Source organism: Pan paniscus, chromosome 6 (assembly GCF_029289425.2).
Source record: "Pan paniscus chromosome 6, NHGRI_mPanPan1-v2.0_pri, whole genome shotgun sequence".
Lineage (NCBI taxonomy): Eukaryota > Metazoa > Chordata > Mammalia > Primates > Hominidae > Pan > Pan paniscus.
This window is the reverse complement of record NC_073255.2, coordinates 193,798,920-193,818,516: the sequence shown is the minus strand read 5'-3', so window position 1 is coordinate 193,818,516 and position 19,597 is coordinate 193,798,920. Positions and strand designations below refer to the sequence as shown.

Genomic DNA, 19,597 nt, shown 5'->3' with positions numbered 1-19,597 from the left:
CTTCACGACCATGTGAAATTACACACAAGGATGGTTCCAACAACTTTAGCTGGAAACCAGTCTCGTACATCACGGTTTCATTTTTTAACCTTTTTTTCTTAAATTTTTAGAGATGGCATCTCATTATTTTTCCCAAGCTGGACTCGAACTCCTGGGCTCAAGGAATCTCCTACCTCAGCCTCCCCAGTAGCTGGCATTACAGGGGTACACCACTATGCCCGGCTTAGTATGTGATGTTTTTGTGTGTATTTAAAAAGACTCCTTAACTTCTTCTAAGTGACCTGTGTGTAGGTGTGCCTGTGTATGAACTCTGTCCAAAGTAATCAAAGAACACTCATTACAAACAAACTGCTGTAGCGCCGTGTAATGATAGTGGGTCCAGGTCACCAGCACACACCGATCCAATCTGCTGTGCCACTCCCATGCCTGTACTTGACCCCTAACTTCTAGCTCTCATTAACACGTCTAACTTTGGCCAGGCATGGTGGCTCACGCATGTAATCCCAGCACTTCGGGAGGCCAAGGCAGGCAGATGACCTGAGGTCAGAAGTTCGAGACTAGCCTGGCCAACATGGTGAAACTCCGTCTCTACTAAAAACACAAAAATTAGCCAGGTGTGGTGGTGGGTACCTGAAATCCCAGCTACTTGGGAGGCTGAGGCAAGAGAATCACTTGAACCTGGGAGGCGGAAGTTGCAGTAAGCTGAGACCGTGCCACTGCACTCCAGCCTGGGTGACAGAGCAAAACTCTGTCTCAGAGCGAGGGGTGAGGGCACATGTCTAACTTTAAAGGCTCCTCCTCCTTTTACCTTTCAAAATTTGCTGCTTGGCTGTGAATTTCAAAGACTAGCACAAAAATCTACCCGTTAGAAATATGATGTTAAAGTGGTTGAATCATGGCCCCCAAAAAAGATTAAATTAGAGTCCTAATCCCCAGTACCTGTGAATGTGACCTTACTGGGAACAGGCTCTTTGTAGATTATCAAGTTAAGATGAAATCATTACAGTGGGCACTAAGCCAATATAAATGATGTCCTTATAAAAAGGGGGAACTTGTGGCTGGGCACAGTGGCTCATGCCTGTGATCAGTTACTTGGGAGGCTGAGGAAGGAAGACTGCTTGAGCCTAGCGGTTGGAGGCCAGCCTAAGCAACACAGTGAAACCCGTCTCTAAAACATTAAATCCAATGGACACAGAGACAGACACAAAGGAGATGATGTCAACATCGGATGGGCCATCCGTCTGCAAATGTAGGGAGAAGAACAGCTGGGGAAGGGCCTGGAGCAAGACGGGACACACCTCAGCCTCAGAAGCAACCAGCCTGGGTCTCACATGGCCAGCCTCCAGGACTGGGAGATGGTACATTTTGGTAGTTTAAGCCCCCGGTTTGTGGTACGGATCAAACTCAAGGCTGTCTTCAGGGTCTGTGCTCTGGCTTCTAGGGAAAGAGCCTACGAGACGCCCGGCCTGTGCTTCAGGGCTGCCACCTCCCTCTCTTGCTTCTTCAGTTCTATCTCCAAGGCAGCTGAGGTCGTCTGACCAAGGACAGTATCAAGGCACTAGAGGAAACCATTTTATTCTAGATACACTGTTTAAGTCAGTCCCGCTCGGGCAGCTCCTTGACACTTTATGGTGGTGCCGGCAGCGCCCCAGCTCTGGCCTGCTGTGCTCCTCCTCACTCAGCGGCTCCTCGCACTCCTCACTGAGCTCCTCTACGTCCCCAGGGCTGGCCCCGTCCTCGCTGGATATGAGCCCCAGCTCCTCGCTGAGGGGCTCGCCCAGGCCCCAGTTACATCCTGTGCAGGCCTCGTCCTCACTAGACAGTGCCAGGTCCTCGCTGGATATCAACACATCCAAGGCCTCACTGTTCTCTTCACCAGGGCTGTCCTCTGTGGCCTCCTCCACCCTGGGCAGCTCTACTAACTCCTCACTAGGCTCCAAGTCCTCACCGGCCACTTCCTCAAACCCTGGGAGAGTAAAATGACTGACTACTATCATAATTTAATCACAAGTCAGAAAGTCAGGTTACTATCCTCAATGCACTCATTTTTCCTGCAAGAAGTCTGCTTTCCTTGGTTCTACATACCACAGGACTCCTCCTCTATTGCTACAGAGCATCATTCGTACCACAGTGATGCTTTACAAAGGAAAAACTTGCTGCACTGCTAAAATAAAAGGCCTCTCTGGAAACCTTAAAGGTTCGCTTTGGTTTTCCAAGAATATAAATAAAATGTGAAGTTAAACCCACAGGCTTTTCCCAGATGTAATGCCTGCTGTGACTAATGGGATCAAAAGGCACTATTATCAGGTACCCTTTCTTTCCTATCTCAGAACATCATTTCACTGAGCAATAGGGTCCTCTAATAATAAAATAGAGAGAGCATCCTAATTCAAGTAGGTCCACTGCCTATTAATAAACTTTTCCAATTAACATTTTGACAAGAGCTCATTTGCATGTGCTCCACATTCTGGAAATTTCGACAGTCACCTAGCCTCAGCAGTTTTGATTGTAGCCCTCCAATTCAGAGGCAGCATTCCTTCCAGGCTGGTGTTAGAATCCGCCTCCGCGACCTCTCCTGGGAGGGCTTCTGCTGTAAAGGACGGGTTCCACACCGCAGGCCCCAGGCCCAAGTCTCCTTGGCCACAGCGTGACAGTGAGCACTGCCTGGTGCTCAGGCACAGACCTGCATACCATGTGTCCAACATCCGGCACCCCTTCACCCTTCCCCACCTATCATGAGAGAGGTCTCAAGTACAGCAGGGGTTCTGCATTCTGATAAATGTAAAGCGCAGCTCGGAAATATCTTACAGCAGATTTTAAACTACTTTTTCGTCATGTGGAAAGTACACCAGGTCTAGTAAATATGATTTATCAACAGCGGTCCCCAACCTTTTTGCCACCAGGGACTGGTTTCACGGAAGACAATTCTTCCACACAGCGGGTGATGGGTTGGGGTAGGGGGATGGTTTCAGATACTGGATTCTGATGAGGAACGCACAACCTAGGTCCCTCGCGTGTGCAGTTCACAATAGGGTTTGTGCCCTTATGAGACTCCAATGCTGCCACTGAGCTGACAGGAGGTGGGGCTCAGGCAGTAATGCTTGCCTGCCTGTGCGCCGCTCACCTCCTATTCCCAACAGGCCAGTTCGTAACAGGCCACAGACCAGGGTGTTGACCCCTGAACTACATCATGAATAAGCAGAAATCCCTCTGGCTCTGCATCCACACCCATCTACATTAAACATACCGTCAGCAGGCTGCACAGTGACTACATACATATAGCAGCCATGGAGCAACAGCTTCCCCAGTGTGTAAATCCTGAGAGCCTGAAAATGGAAGTCATCTAGAACACCTGTAAGAATGGAATGAACAAGTATCACTGCCACACTAATCATGGGAAACACGGTACCTGGTCTTAAAATAGGTCTGCATGTAAAATGGAGCATTTAACAGTACAGCGTTTCAGTAAGACTAGCACCTCTCTCCTTGGACTAGGGGTACAAACTCACACTCACATCTAATTAAATCTCTATACCTTCTTTACAAGTAATTGCCCTATGGCTTGGTGTATCAGATTATTTTCCCCAAGGAAAACAAAAATTAGCTACAATTCAGTCACTAAGGGACCCTTCCCCTTTGGATTAAAAAAAAAAATGATGTTAAGAAAGGGCCTGTTTAATCATAATGTTAAGGGCCCGTTTAATAATAACGTTAAGAAGGTCCTATTTAATAATCATGTTGAGAAACGGCCTGTTTAATAATAATGTTGAGAAACAGCCTGTTTAATAATAATGTTAAGAAGGGGCCCGTTTAATAATAATGTTAAGAAGGGGCCCATTTAATAACAACGTTAATGAAAGGCCGGTTTAATAATAATGTTAAGAAGGGCCTGTTTAATAATAATGTGAAGAAAGGGCCTCTTTAATAATAATGTTAAGAAGGGCCTGTTTAATAATAATGTGAAGAAAGGGCCTCTTTAATAATAATGTTAAGCAGGGGCCTGTTTAATAATAATGTTAAGAAAGGGCCCGTTTAATAGTCTTAAGAAGGGTCCCGTTTAATAATAATGTTAAGAAGGGGCCTGTTTAATAATAATGTTAAGAAAGGGCCCGTTTAATAGTCTTAAGAAGGGTCCCGTTTAATAATAATGTTAAGAAAGGGCCTGTTTAATAATAATGTGAAGAAAGGGCCTCTTTAATAATAATGTTAAGAAGGGCCTGTTTAATAATAATGTGAAGAAAGGGCCTCTTTAATAATAATGTTAAGAAGGGGCCTGTTTAATAATAATGTTAAGAAAGGGCCCGTTTAATAGTCTTAAGAAGGGTCCCGTTTAATAATAATGTTAAGAAGGGGCCTGTTTAATAATAATGTGAAGAAAGGGCCTCTTTAATAATAATAAGAAGGGCCTGTTTAATAATAATGTGAAGAAAGGGCCTCTTTAATAATAATGTTAAGAAGGGGCCTGTTTAATAATAATGTTAAGAAGGAGACTGTTTAATAATAATGTTAAGAAAGGGCCCGTTTAATAGTCTTAAGAAGGGTCCCGTTTAATAATAATGTTAAGAAGGGGCCTGTTTAATAATAATGTTAAGAAGGGGCCCGTTTAATAATAACGTTATGAAAGGCCTGTTTAATAATAATGTTAAGAAAGGGCCTGTTTAATAATAATGTTAAGAAGGGGACTGTTTAATAATAATGTTAAGAAGGGGCCCGTTTAATAATAATGTTATGAAAGGCCTGTTTAATAATAATGTTAAGAAAGGGCCTCTTTAATAATAATGTTAAGAAGGAGACTGTTTAATAATAACGTTATGAAAGTCCTGTTTAATAATAATGTTAAGAAGGGGCCCGTTTAATAATAATGTTATGAAAGGCCTGTTTAATAATAATGTTAAGAAGGGGCCTGTTTAATAATAACGTTATGAAAGGCCTGTTTAATAATAATGTTAAGAAGGGGCCTGTTTAATAATATAATGTGAAGAAAAGGCCTCTTTAATAATAATGTTAAGAAGGGGCCTGTTTAATAATAATGTGAAGAAAGGGCCTCTTTAATAATAATGTCAAGAAGGGGCCTGTTTAATAATAATGTTAAGAAGGGGCCCGTTTAATAATAACGTTATGAAAGGCCTGTTTAATAATAATGTTAAGAAGGGGCCTGTTTAATAATAACGTTATGAAAGTCCTGTTTAATAATAATGTTAAGAAGGGGCCTGTTTAATAATAATGTGAAGAAAGGGCCTCTTTAATAATAATGTCAAGAAGGGGCCTGTTTAATAATAATGTTAAGAAGGGGCCCGTTTAATAATAATGTTATGAAAGTCCTGTTTAATAATAATGTTAAGAAGGGGCCTGTTTAATAATAATGTTAAGAAGGGGCCCGTTTAATAATAATGTTATGAAAGGCCTGTTTAATAATAATGTTAAGAAGGGGCCTGTTTAATAATAATGCTGAGAAACGGCCTGTTTAATAATAATGGTAAGAAAGGCCTGTTTAATCATAATGTTAAGCAGGGCCTGTTGAAGACGCCCGGTCTCAGACATCGCGAGGACAGCCCGTTTCACCTCGTGTGCCCCAGAAGAGAAGCCATGGTGTTGGAAGAGCGGGCCTTCTTCCTCGCTTGGTCACCATGAGAATCACCGATCAGAACACAGGACTTCAACCCCAACACTGCCCTGTCCTGCAAAGCAACAAATGCAGTTTGCTGAAGGCTACAGCAAGATGCAAAGGTCATTTTTAAGACAGAGATCCGTAAATTATTTTTCTTAGAGAAATATTTCTTGCCTGTGAGGGTCGATGAAGGACGGATGTAAACATGGTTCTTTCTTGAGCTCTGTTTCTGCTGATGGCAGCAGTGATTACAGCAAATGCACTTAAACGATGAGCACGCCAGTCTCCCGGTCCCCTAATCGGAAATCGCCTGCTCAGCTTCAGTTTCCCTGAAAATGCTTGAGGCCACTGACTGTCCTTCCTCCCTCAGAAAGGGGCTCTCTTCAAGCCAGCCAGCCCATAATAAGGTGTAAGAGCAACGTCTTTGAATCCCCATTTGAGACACACTGAAGAACTGCGCCATGCAAAAGGCCCAAGACCTACCAGATATGAGAGTGATTATGCTTCTTCGTGCCTGCAGCAGGCAGGAGCTCCACGTGTCTCCCCTATATTATCTGTAGACACAACTACTCTTCTCTTTCCCTCCTCAAGTTGCAGGTGGTGTTCAGTTTCTTCACCCAAGCTCCAGGCAATGAAGGAGGTAAACATACAATGTGTTTCCCTTTCAATAAGTCAAAAGACAAAAACAACTACAGGAGTACATGTTTAATCCTGACCTCTCAGGTCACCCAGTGCATCACTCAGGAAGTCCCAGTGGTTGAGAAGGCTCTAACAGGAGACAGCTAACAAAAGTGCCTGACCCAAACTGTGCCCAAGACATACACCAAAGCCTAGGACCAGGCATCAGGACTGAGATGCCGTTGATGAGAAACCCATTTTCCTACAATCAAACAGCAGCTGTAACAGCACTGTCTCCCTTAACAAAACCATTCTCTCCTCAGCAAAGGCGTCCGCAGTCTTGCTCTAGAGGTGCCTTTCCGCAAACTCTCAACAACAGTCCTCACACACAATGTTTACGGATGAAAGGTCTTGCAAACAGTACTATGATGCTTAATGATTTTAACAGGAATATGATGTGGCAAATTCACACACAAATTGGTTGTTCAATGGGAAACAACATTTCCAAGACACTCGCACCCATGCCCTTACCACTGTCTCATCTGAGGGCAAAAGCAAGTTAATTAGGGCCATACATAACAAAGAAAAAAAAATACATTAAACCCTTTATTATTTTAATTTTTCAAGTTGTAACTTAAATTTTCAAAGAGGAAGAAGAGAAAAGATTTTACAGCTACTGTGCTGTTTTATTTTTTTCAGACAGGGCCTTGCTCTGTCACCCAAGCTGGAGTGCAGTGGCCCAATCTCAACCTCCCAGGCTCAAGGAAATCCTCCCACCTCAGCCTCCCAAGTAGCTGGGACCACAGGCACACGCCACCACACTCAGCTAATTTTTTGTATTTTTTTTGTTGTTGTTGAGACAGGGTTTCACCATGTTGTTCAGGCTAGTCCAATGCTGCTTTAAACACAAAGTTTCGCGACAAAATACAATGTTAACTTTTTTTTTTTTGAGACAGGAGTTTCACTCTTGTTGCCCAGACAACAATGCAATGGCATGATCTCAGTTCACCGCAACCTCTGCCTCCCGGGTTCAAGTGATTCTCCTGCCTCAGCCTCCCAAGTAGCTGGGATTACAGGCATGCGCCACCATGCCCAGCTAATTTTGTATTTTAGTAGAGATGTGGCTTCTCCATGTTGGTCAGGCTGGTCTTGAACTCCCAACCTCAGGTGATCTGCCCGCCTCAGCCTCCCAAAGTGCTGGGATTACAGGCATGAGCCACCACGCCCAGCCTAAAATACAATGTTAATTCAACAGAAAGGCCATACTAAGTAAGCCCTCACTTGGGTCATGGACACACACCAAGTCAACCCACGTGATTAACTTACCAAAGAAGTCAAATGAAAATGGGTCCCTTCCACCAAAAAATTCCCTGAAGACATCATCTGGGTTACGGAATGTGAAGCCAAATTCAAATGGACTGTCAAAATGACTTCCACCTGCACAAATACAACACAGCTTTTAGTTTATGAATTTTGGTGTTTTGTAGGCAAAGAATTCTTTGTTGACAAAACATTATACAAATCATGAACTAATAAAAACAAAAATATTTCATAAACCTGAAGTTCTCTATAATTCAAAACATGAGCCCTGTACTGACAGAGAGTGAGTGTGCCCAGCGCTGATGGCATATGAGTGCAGCAGTGGCCCCTTCGACACTACTTTTCACCATCTCTAAATCCGTGATCGGCATATAACATGTAACATTACACACCATTTTTATGATTTGTTATGAAGGTTTATGAAGACCAAGAGTATCTGCATCCACTTCGACAACTGGCCTCCTGGAGCCACAGAAGCTGCCGCGTGGCCCCAGTTGGGTTTGGAGCAATAATTTCCCAACACCCCTGGGGAGGCTGGTCACAGCCCAGTGACCGTGAGAACTTTTGGGGACAAAGTCCACGCCCTTCAAAGTCATTATTTTAGCTTTTCAGGAAAATCTGCTCTTTAAACCCTTAGGATATTTTGACATAACGTCAAGTGCTGATCTAAGGGTATATGTTCACAATATATTGCAGTATGGTTACAAATTGTTTCTATCTATAAAAAGTACATCAACATATACTTCTAGTCTCGTAAAAGATTTTTAAATGCCATCAATTTCTCTGTCCTCTCCCCAATTTAGTTCGCTTTCTACGTTGCATCTCTATTTACTGATACAAAATCGACTCTGACCAAGAGACTCGTGATTTACAAACTCAACTTACTTGCCAAGACCTTTTGTCTTCAAAGAAAAAACTCACGTACTTACCTCCTCCTCCACCATTTAATCCTTCTTTGCCATATTTGTCATAGATGTCCCGTTTCTTAGCTAAAAATTTAAAGAAAAGTCGGTAAGGCCAAGTTCCTTTTAAACCCTTAATTCAATAGATAAGGTATTTCCCAAGTTGTAAATCAGTTTTCGATGTTTTACAACTGAATTTCAAGGAGTATGGCCACCTTTTCTTTAAAACAAAACAAAGCAACAGGGAAAACTTTCTGTACCTCTCTCCTGAAAAACAATTCAAAAAACATTCAGTATGTTGAATTTTTACAAGTTATTAGAAATATTTAAGTATTTACGGCCAGGCATGGTGGCTCACACCTGTAATCCCACCACTTTGGGAGGCCAAGGTGGGCAGATCACCTGAGGTCAGGAGTTTGAGACCAGCCTGGCCAATATGGTGAAACCTCATCTCTTGTAAAAATACAATAATTAGCCAGGCGTGGTGGCAGGCACTTGTAATCCCAGCTACTCAGAAGGCTGAGGCAAGAGAATAGCTTGAACCCAGGAGGCGGAGTTTGTGGTGAGCCACGATCGTGCCATTGCACTCCACCCTGGGCAACAAGAGTAGGTGCGGGGGGGACTTAGCCAGGCGAGGTAGCTCATACCTGTAATCCCAGCACTTTCAGAGGCCGAGAAGGGCCGATCACCTGAGGTCAGGAGTTCGAAAGCAGCCTGGCCAACACGGAGAAACCCAGTCTCTACTAAAAATACAAAATTAGGCACGCATGGTGGCGCATGCCTGTGATCCCAGCTACTCAGGGGACTGAGGCAGGAGAATCGCTTGAACCCAGGAGGCAGAGGTTGCAGTGAGCCCAGATTGCACCATTGCACTCAAGCCTGGGCAACGAGCAAAACTCCATCTCAAAAGCAAAAAAAAATTTTTTTCTTTATTCCATTAGATCGTTTCTTTCACTCTACTGCACAGAGCCCAGGCATGCTAAATTAAAATCACATGACCAAGTACAAGATTATTGCAACCACAGAAGTGCACCATCTTACTACAAAAACCCAATTAGAGGACCATATCTGCAGCACGAAAACAAACATGCCAGGGCCTAGGCAAGTGGGAGAAAGCAGATGTGCCAGAAAGGCGCCAACCTAACACCCTACAGGCTCATTCACCCTCGAAGGGGACCACCCGGATGCAAGGCCTGGGGCTAGTGTGCCCCTCTCCACTGACAGTCTTCACACTTACATTCCAAATGCTACTTATATCCCAGAACAAAAACAATGACATTAGAAGCACTGCTACTTCTGACATGACACCATCTGCGTTCCTCAAAAAATCTCATAGGCTGGATGCAGTGGCTAACGCCCATAATCCCAACACTTTGCGTGGGCAAGGAAGGTGGATCACTGAAGCCCAGGAGTTCAAGACCAGCCTGGGCAACACGGCAAAATCCCACCTTTAAACACAATACAAAAAAGTTAGCTGGGCACAGTGGCACCCACCCGTGGTCCCAGTTACTCAGGAAGCCGAGATGAGAGAATCGCTTGAGCCTGGGAGGTCAAGACTGCAGCCAACTGTGATCATGCCACTACATTCCAGCCTGGGCAACAGAGTGAGACCCCTTCTCAATTTTTAAAAAGTCAAAGAAAATCTCACATTCCACAAAATGGGAAAACGGGCTTAGAAACAAACCACTTGCAAGCAGGTTCAGGTAGCCAGTGCCATAACAATGACCATGTTTTGAAGACAACCCCAGCTGGCACTGAAGGCTGCCTAAAAGGACATGGAAAACACACCTCCTACACCTCCCAAAAGAACCAAGCGACTTTTCAGTGTGGTAGTTTAAAGCTGCTCTATCAAATATGAAGCTTCATTTTGGTCCTCACTTTTCCTAATGTTACTAGTCCCTAAAATCCTGAATCTGGCAATACTGAATTAGCACACAAACAACAAGGACCGAAGACCAAGATGGTAACACTGAGGCCTGTGCCCTCCTCTGTCACTCCAGCGCACAAATCTAAGGGAACAAGCCTGGCGCAATGGTGCTTGGAACTTGAGGAGAGAGGACGATCACCTCAACCCAGGAGTTCAAGGCCTCCCTGGGAAACATAGCAAGATCCTCTCTCTTTAAAAAAAATAAATAAATAAAACTTTCCAATGAATAAGCTCAACAGTTCAAGACCTTAAATGCCACATTTCAAGAAGACTTCAAATATCGGTGTTTTTATGTCTTTCCATATTTTTTGAAGTAAAATGTTTGGAATTTCCTCTAAAACAAAGGGGGTGGGCCACAGTGTCACCAGAGAAAGCAAGGCTGGTGGTGTGCTGGTAGCTGTTGAAGGTGGCAAGCTTACACTGGGTTCCTTCTGATTGGTTTTGTTTTGTTTCGTTTTTTGGAGACAGTCTCGCACTGTCGCCCAGGCTGGAGTGCAGTGGCGCAATCTCGGCTCACTGCGACCTCTGCCTCAAATTGGGTTCTTTAAAAAAAAAAATTTTTTTGTTGTTGTTGTAAATAAGGGCCAATTACCTGACCACATGCAGATACACTTAACCAAGTGCCCACTTCCAGGGTTCAGTTAGTCCATCCCTAACCTTGGAAATGCCTCGGCCTTTGCTCACAACAGGCCACCCAGCACTGCAGCAGACAGGGGCACTGTGTGGCTTTCCAGTTCTGTCACTGTTCCCCCACCCCAGGCCCCATACACAGCCTTTACTTCCCCCATGGAACCCTGACTGCATCTAGGCAACAGCTGACCTCTGACCCCTCACCCATTTGTGAACTAGGCCAATGGATCTGACTTCCAGTAACATAGAACACCTCTGCTCCAGACCTAGGAGGGGAAAACAGGCCTGAAACTGGAAATCTAAATTTTAGCTGTATGTTCCATCCCCTCTTTGGGAACTAATGACATCCTCTCAAGCAGTAAAGCTGACTCCACTGGAATGGTATTGTTTAAGCCAGTGGGGGTGAGCAAGGTCAGAATGATCACACACAACGGGGGCAAGCACGCCACATGCACAGTGACCTGAGTCCCGCAACCTCCTCTCTCCTGGGTTCCTCAAACCCAGGATGTCTAGTCCTGCTTTTAAAACAGCCATCCTAGGAGAAACTGCTAGAAGCCCTGGCGCTCCCCAGCACTCGTGGTTACCTAAATCAATTCAAATCTTCACGAGAAAAGTAAAAATCTCTTAGAAGGGCCCAAAATCCAGTAGGCATCAAAAACAAGTCACTTGAGTCCATACTGTGCTACCCTGAGGAGGATCCCAACACCCACTCCGCATTCCGGCATGCCCGCTCAGGGTCCTTCAGCAGCTTGCTGTCACTCACCATCCGACAGCACTTCATATGCCTCCGCTACTTGCTTGAATTTTCTCTCTGCTTCTTCTTTATTCTCAGGATTTTTATCTGGATGCCACTTCAGTGCCAGTTTCCGATATCTTGGAAAGAATAAAGGATATAGATCACATTCTAAATCCAGAAATCAACTATGCTTTTGAAACTAACATCATTAACCACGAGAATGGCTTCAGAGCTGCCAACTGGTGAGATGAATACTGGTTTTAATTGTAAAACCTCCCTTTCCTCTACAATGAAATACACAAAGTTCTAAAATCCAGATAGCCAGGCGTAGTGGCGTGCAGCCACAGATAGACCCAGCTACTCCAGAGGCTGAGGCGTGACAACTGCTTGAGGCCAGGAGTTCAAGGTTACAGTGAGCTATGATCACACCACTGCAGTCCAGCCTGGGCGACAGAACAAGACTGTCTCAAAATTAAAATTGTAAAAATACTCATTAAAGTAAGTTTTAGAATAAAAATCCTGATAGCATAATACAAACAAACCACTAGAGATAGAAAAACGAAGATCACAGTGTCCACAACGTGGACTGACAGTGACAAGACTGAGCAAGTATGTGAAGTAAAGGAGAAAGGCCAGGCGTGGTGGCTCACGCCTGTAATCCCAGCACTTTGGGAGGTGGGCATATCACCTGAGGTCAGAAGTTCGAGACCAGCCTGGCCAACATGGAGAAACCCCAACGCTACTAAAAATACAAAATTAGCCGGGCATGGTGGTGCATGACTGTAATCCCAGCTACTCAGGAGGCTGCGGCAGGAGAATCACTGGAACCTGGGAGGCAGAGGTTGCGGTGAGCCGAGATCGCACCATTGCACTCCAGCCTGGGCAACAAGAGCGAAACTCCGTCTCAAAAAATTTTTAAAAAGGGAAAAAAAGGCCTGGGTCACTGAGCAGCAAGATCCAACATCACCATTCATATCCTTCCATGTTCTGATTCCCAGGACCCTACTTCCTCAGCCAGCCCACTACCTAGCTCATCTGTGTGCCAAAGGTGAGTCACCTGCCACCCAACAGGTCAGGATCTCAGAATCTTTCAAACACCCTCTGTGCCAGATTCAAGATCTAAACAGAGTTAAAACACTGACTTCTACAAAGATTCTATGACCAAGGTCATATTCTGTTGCAGAGTTCCAAGTGACCAAATAATTGCACGCTATTTAAATACAAAAAAAAAGGCCGGGTGCAGCGGCTCACACCTGTAATCCCAGCAATCTGGCAGGCCGAGGTGGGTGGATTACCTGAGGTCAGGAGTTCGAGACCAACCTGGCCAACATGGCAAAACCCCATCTCTACTAAAAATACAAAAAGCCGGACATGAAGGCGCGCACCTGTAATCCCAGCTACTCAGGAGGCTGAGACAGAAGAATTGCTTGAACCCAGGAGAAAGAGGTTGCAGTGAGCCAACATCGTGCCACTGAACTCCAGGCTGGGTGACAGAGCGAGCCTCCGGCTCAACATGAATACATGAATGAATGAATGAATGAATGAATACAAAAAAATCCTCTAGTCTAATTTGCGAAACCTAAGCAGCATATAATATATTCAAAAGGAGGGTAACGTTAAAAAAGAGAAGCAGCGTACCCCTCAAAATTTCAGACTAGTATACTAATCTGACAGTGCTTTTAACACTAGGCAAGTTATTACTGTAAAGCTGTTGTGGCTCAATTTAACTTACAACATGTTCAACGAAACCTTGGCTTAACCATACTAAAATCTGATTAAAGCTGGAGTCCAGAATACTTAACAGTAATTTATGTCACTGTGGACCTAAATAAACATGTAGCAGCCGGGCGCAGTGGCTCATGCCTGTAATCCCAGCACTTTGGGAGGCTGAGGCAGGCAGATCAGGAGGTCAAGAGATCGAGACCATCCTGGCCAACATGGTGAAACCCCGTCTCTATTAAAAATATAAAAATTAGCTGGGCATTGTGGCAGGCGCCTGCATTTCCACCTACTAGGGAGGCTAAGGCAGGAGAATCGCCTGAACCTGGGAGGCAGAGGTTGCAGTGAGCCGAGATCACGCCATTGAACTCCAGCCTGGGTGACATAGCGAGACACCGTCTCAAAAAAAAAAAACAAAAAAAACAAACAAAAAAAACGTGTAGCAGTGGATCAAATAACCCTAAATGTGCCAGAAATCCTCAGTCAAAAATAACAGACCATACAAAAGACAAAAGAGAAAAAATGATTAGTGTGCAGTACTACCTATCATCTAGTGTTCATATGAAAACTTGGTAATGGATGAGAATGCAGGACAAGATTCAACTGTGTATGCCCCAGTCATACACTACTAAAATATTTAAAAATCAAGGTGTAATACAACACGATATGCAAGTGTAAACAGTGCCAAATGACTCTGAATGTTGACCTTCAGATCTGTTGGACCTGCACACCAGTACTTCAGCACCAAGGAAGGAAGGCCCATGGTGTATGACTCAAACCCAGGAAGAGTCTGGTATCTCAGGAGAGATGCAGAACAGGTGGCAGCCACAGACCTTTAAGTCCTCAATCAAAAACTGTCAACACACAAAGCCAAGGGTACACAAGATAGACTGTTCTAACAGCACGCCCCCATAGCTATCATTCTGCTCATTTTTAAAAGTCAGCATTTATACAACTGTACGCTCAGGAGTGCAGGAAATCTCACTGCTTTTAAAGGTAACAGCCTTTTCTAAATTCCTACTTCAACGTCATGCTAGAGACACTCAGCAACCTGTATGTTCTCAGAAACAACTAAAACCAATCTACTCTCTAATGACCTCTATCATAAAGGTATGTAATTTCCATCATTACTGAAAGCACTGTACACATATTATGCTTATCCACTGATAAGGTCTGGCTATGTCCCCACCCAAATCTCAACTTGAGTTGTAACTCCCAGAACTCCCAGGTGTTATGCGAGGGACCCAGGGGGAGGTAACTGAATCATGGGGACTAGTCTTTCCCATGCTATTCTCCTGATAATAAGCCTCACAAGACCTGATGGGTTTATAAAGGGGTTTCCGCTTTTGCTTCTTCCTCATTCTCTTGCTGTCGCCATGTAAGAAGTGTCTTTCTCCCTCCTCCATGATTGTAAGACCTCCCCAGCCAGGTGGAACTGTAAGTCAAATTAAACCTCCTTTTCTTCCCAGTCTCAGGTACGTCTTTATCAGCAGCGTAAAAACAGACTAATACATCCATTAACTTATTCGAGAGGAGTAAGGTATTCCCAACTGTCTTCGTCTTATAATCTGTCAAGTATGCCTGGCTGTTAACATTACTGATAAGAATAGTGTGAGCCTCAAGTGTGCAGCACAGGCTTCCTCACAGTGTGGGAAACCTCACTCTACTAGTGACAGCATCAGGGCCTGCCTGACCTCTCCTCAGTGGACTGCTTCTACTAGGTTCCTCGGCAGAGGTTTCAAATAACCTTCAGGCAACGTCAGCCATCCTGACTTGGCTTTTTTGAGACAGGGTCTCGGCTTGGTTGCCCAAACTGGAACACAGTGGCACGAACATGGCTCACTGCAGCCTCAACCTCCTGGGCTCAAGCAATTCTCCTGCCTCAGCCTCTGGAGCAGTTGGGACTACAGGCATGTGCCACCACACCCAACTATTTTTTTTTTGGTCAAGACAGTATCTCATTTTGTTGCCCAGGCTGGTCTCAAACCCCTGGGCTCCAGTGACCCTCCCACCTAGGCCTCTCGAAGTGCTGGGATTAGAGGTGTGAGCCACTTGCCTGGCCGTAATTCAGCATTTTAAAATGAACTATCTCAGCTACACACAGTGGCTCACATCTATAATCGCAGCAATCTGGGAGGCCAAGGCAAGAGAATCGCTTGAGCCCAGGAGTTTGAGACCAGCCTGAGCAACATATTGAGACTCTGTATTTTTATTAAAATTTAAAAATTAAGCAAAATGAACTATTTGGCCCCCAAAAAAGTTAATTCTATCTTCAGACCCACTAAGTCTAGCAGTATAGACACTTCATTATTTATTAACAATTTTTTTTAAGTTGGTTCCAACTATTCCAGGCTAACTGCTCTCTAGCTATGTTAAAATCTAACAATCTGTTTCATGACGTCTTTGCTGTATACTCTACATTCACAGTTAACACCTCATTAATTAAACAGACTAAGGTTACCGTGAGAGCCTTCTGTGGCTGAACTGCCCTCCTCACAATGGCCAGGCCCTGGTCACACAGATGCAGGTACCACAGGCAGCGCTGCAGTTCTCGAACTTTCATATGAATCAGAAGGGACTCCAGTGGCATAGGCTGGAGCCCAACAATCACAACAAGAAAATTCGAGTGCTATGTACTCTGGGCCCCTGCCTTCCAAAGGGGCACTCAAGAGTGCCAAGTCAGCTCCATTTTCAAAGTCCAATGTAAAAGATGTTTGGGATTATCTCACATCCTCAGTGAAATAATCATCAACTTCAGATATAAACCAAGTGACTGACTAATGAAGAGCAAAGCCCAGGCCTAGACTGCAAATGCTCCTTGTTAACTGCTCTGTCAAATTAAACTATGTGGCATTCAAAGACTGGTATACTACATTAAAAGCCATTTTCATAGGCAATAGAAGAAGTTATACTACTCAATTACCAATGTACCACTGTGAAAATGCATTATCGCAGAAATAAAATTACTTACGCCTTTTTAATATCCTCGGGTGAGGCATGCCTCTGCACGCCTAGAACTTCATAGTAATCCACCATGTTTTACGAGATTGTTGGAATGGGTCCTGCAAGTAAAAACAGGTGGTCAGTGATGAGGCTGCTGGGGATGGGCAAATCACGGTGGTGGGATGGGTCTGGAGAGGGAGGAAGGGGTGGTGTCACCTTAGCACCTACTGGCCTACGGAGGGAACTTCCACTAGAGCTAACCACTAGCCTGCTGGGCCAAGACCTTGTCTGGGAACTGGTTCCCAGATTCATGCCCTAAGACCCTTCTAGAGATGGGGGGAAAAGCTCTGAAATAGCCTAATAATAGCCTAAACTAAACAACAGGTGACTCTGAGGCAGAGACTCCGTGCCACTTGACCACTAGCTGACAAAGTCTGTCATGTGTTCCTAGACACGGTCTGTGCTCAGGGAACGTCAGTTACCTCTTTCATTCAATGCATTCCTGTGCCAGGCATCGGGCAAGACCACGGGGCTCCAAGGACAAACACGTTGTCCCTGCCCTGAACTAACTTCACATGGGAACAATAGAAAGCCATCCTTCCACCATTCTGTCACCCACACGAGGGAACAGCAAAAGCCCTCCCACACATCTCCCAAGAGAGAAAGACCTTTGACTACACAGTAGTTAGCATTAACTTTACCCTCTGGTTCCAAGCTCCCATCCATTCCTCTACCAAACAAATACAATATTGCCCTGTTGACCACACTAATTAGATAGTATCACTACCGACTGGAAGGTGGAAAACCAGCAGCAGAGATTCATTCCCTAAGTTCCCCTGTGGATTACGTGGTTCAACCTTGTTACTTCCCCGGGCAGTAAAATGTACAATGAAACCCATTCTGCTTCTGCCAGCTCTAATGGAGGATGTAGCCTCTGGTCGGTCCCACAAGGAGGAACTACGCACACTGCTGCTTTAAGATGTGACGTTTCCTAATCAATTTACTTCTTTCAATTTGACTGGCTAACCTACTCTTTCAAAACAACAATCAAGAATCTGCACAGCCGGGCGCGTGGCTCACACCTGTAATCCCAGCGCTTTAGGAGGCCGAGGGAGGTGGATCACTTGAGGTCAGGAGTTCGAGATCAGCCTGGCCAACATGGTGAAATCCTGTCTCTACTAAAAATACAAAAATTAGCCGGCATCGTGGTGCACGCCTGTAGTCCCAGCTACTCGGGAGGCTGAAGCAGAATTGCTTGAACCCAGGAGGCAGAGACTGCAGTGAGCTGACATCGTGCCACCGGACTCCAGCCCGGGCGACAGAACGAGACTGTCTCAAAAAAGGAAAGAAAGAAAGAAAAGAAAGAAAGAAAAGAAAGAAAGAAAAGAAAGAAAGAAACAAACAAACAAACAAACAAACAACAGTATCACGAAGCCACAAAGAAACATCTGTGGAAACTTCAACTCTTGGTTTTTTTTTTTTAATTGAGACAGGGTCTCACTTTGTTGCTGATCTTGGTCTCAAACTCCTGGGCTCAAGGATTCTTCCCACCTCAGCCTCCCAAAGTGCTGGGACTGCAGGCATGAGCCACCAAACCTGGACCTAAAACTCTTGTTTTTATGGAAGTCCTTTCATCAAAAAACCAAAAAACTATAATGGAAATCAGGATCTATTTAGATGTATATAAACTACATTATCAATTCAACAGAATGACTAACATCAAACTTAGAAAATAAATGTACATCTTCAAACACATGACAGCAAAGATTCTAGGTGTTAAGTTTAATATGCCAACTACAAGATACGGAATTTAGAGTATCAAAATGTTCTTTTTCTTAAGTAGATTTGTTCCCGGTATTTTTAAAATTACAACTTAGAAAAAAACTTGTTCCTATTTTCTTGTAATTATTCCAATTTAACGTTATCAGCTTTGCTGGATACATAATAAAACAAAGATAAAATATTAATTGGAGAATGTGCCTAAGGGTATACCACTGCACAGTTCTTTCCACTCCATTTGGAAATAATCAATATAAAATATTAGGGACTTCATGTAATAAGTTACAAGGTAAGGAACCCCCAGTTATGAAAGATTTCCTCCCTGGTAGTTAGAATGACATGGCAACATACAGGATTCAAGCCACACGGGTCCGACCAGTCTCTAGAGAAAAGACAGGAGTCGACTCCCGTAAGTAGGAACACCGCAATCTTCTTTCAGTAACTAAAAACCTGCCCATCAGTCACAGCACACAAGGCAGAGCAGCCAACAAGCAGCAGGAAAGCCAGCGTTTCTTCACGTCTCCCTCATTCCCTTGGCTGAGTGACTACGTGAGGTTATTTTCACTCCAGCTCCAGTTTGCTGCCAAGGATCTGAGGTGGCATTTTGGCAGTGATGCCAGTGGCAGTACCTAGCAGAAACAGAGGGAAGCTACTAATCCACTCTCACTAACAGAACAAGAGCAGAAATCTCAGTACCAGTCTTCCCATGCCAGACATCTGGATCATCCCCTCTGAGCACTATATATAGCAAGAGGCCATTCAATGTGCCACACACCAAGCACACATGCCCTCGCAAGTCCAAACAGCTCATCTTCTATCTGCACTTGTGTGCCTGTGTTTGTGCATATGGTGGTGGGAATGGGAGGAAGACACCTCCCGAGGCAGTGAGCACAGAGGTGAGAACGTGGGTGTGGGCGAGGGCCGCGTGGCCAGCTGGGGAATGCTGTGATTTACTTCACCACCAAAAACACTCTCACTGAAAGCCTGCTCTGTCATGTACGTGCAGCATCCACTAACAGCACTCGGTATTCATGCAGCACTCCATCAAATGGCTAGTTTCCTTACCAAACGAAGGCTACCCTACAAGGAAAGCATAAAGGCAGTATGAGAGCCACCCCCTGGAGTGGATGCCCTCACCTCTGCGCTCCTCCTGCACTGCTTACCCTTAGCCGCTCCACTTCCTTGCCTGGACTCATCCCCCAGTCCTGCTGCAGCTCCCCACTGCCTGCCACTGGAGGCTCTTATTTAAGGTCAGTAAAAAACCCACAGCACCACCCACAGACGTTTCCCAGCTCTCCTTGTCCAACTTCTCTCTCCATCTGCCTTCCACCACCAGCTTTCACCCCTCCACTGGCCCGCTGAAGAAACCACGGGAATGCTGGCCGGGTGCGGTGGCTCACGCCTGTAATCCCAGC

General features: G+C 44.8%; 1 protein-coding gene across 2 annotated transcripts in view; it reads right to left on the bottom strand.

Moving 5' to 3' along the window:
* DNAJB6 (DnaJ heat shock protein family (Hsp40) member B6) overlaps positions 1-19,597 on the bottom strand; it is an 82,898-nt gene that overhangs the window by 43,687 nt on the left and 19,614 nt on the right. For both annotated transcript variants that reach the window (XM_003816340.4, XM_008969406.5), the window contains exons 2-5: positions 16,432-16,522; positions 11,769-11,878; positions 8,476-8,535; positions 7,553-7,663 (exon numbers count right to left, since the gene is read on the bottom strand). In XM_003816340.4, coding sequence (XP_003816388.1) covers positions 7,553-7,663; positions 8,476-8,535; positions 11,769-11,878; positions 16,432-16,496 — 346 coding nt within the window. In that variant the 5' untranslated portion in view covers positions 16,497-16,522. The remainder of the gene's footprint in view (positions 1-7,552; positions 7,664-8,475; positions 8,536-11,768; positions 11,879-16,431; positions 16,523-19,597) is intronic.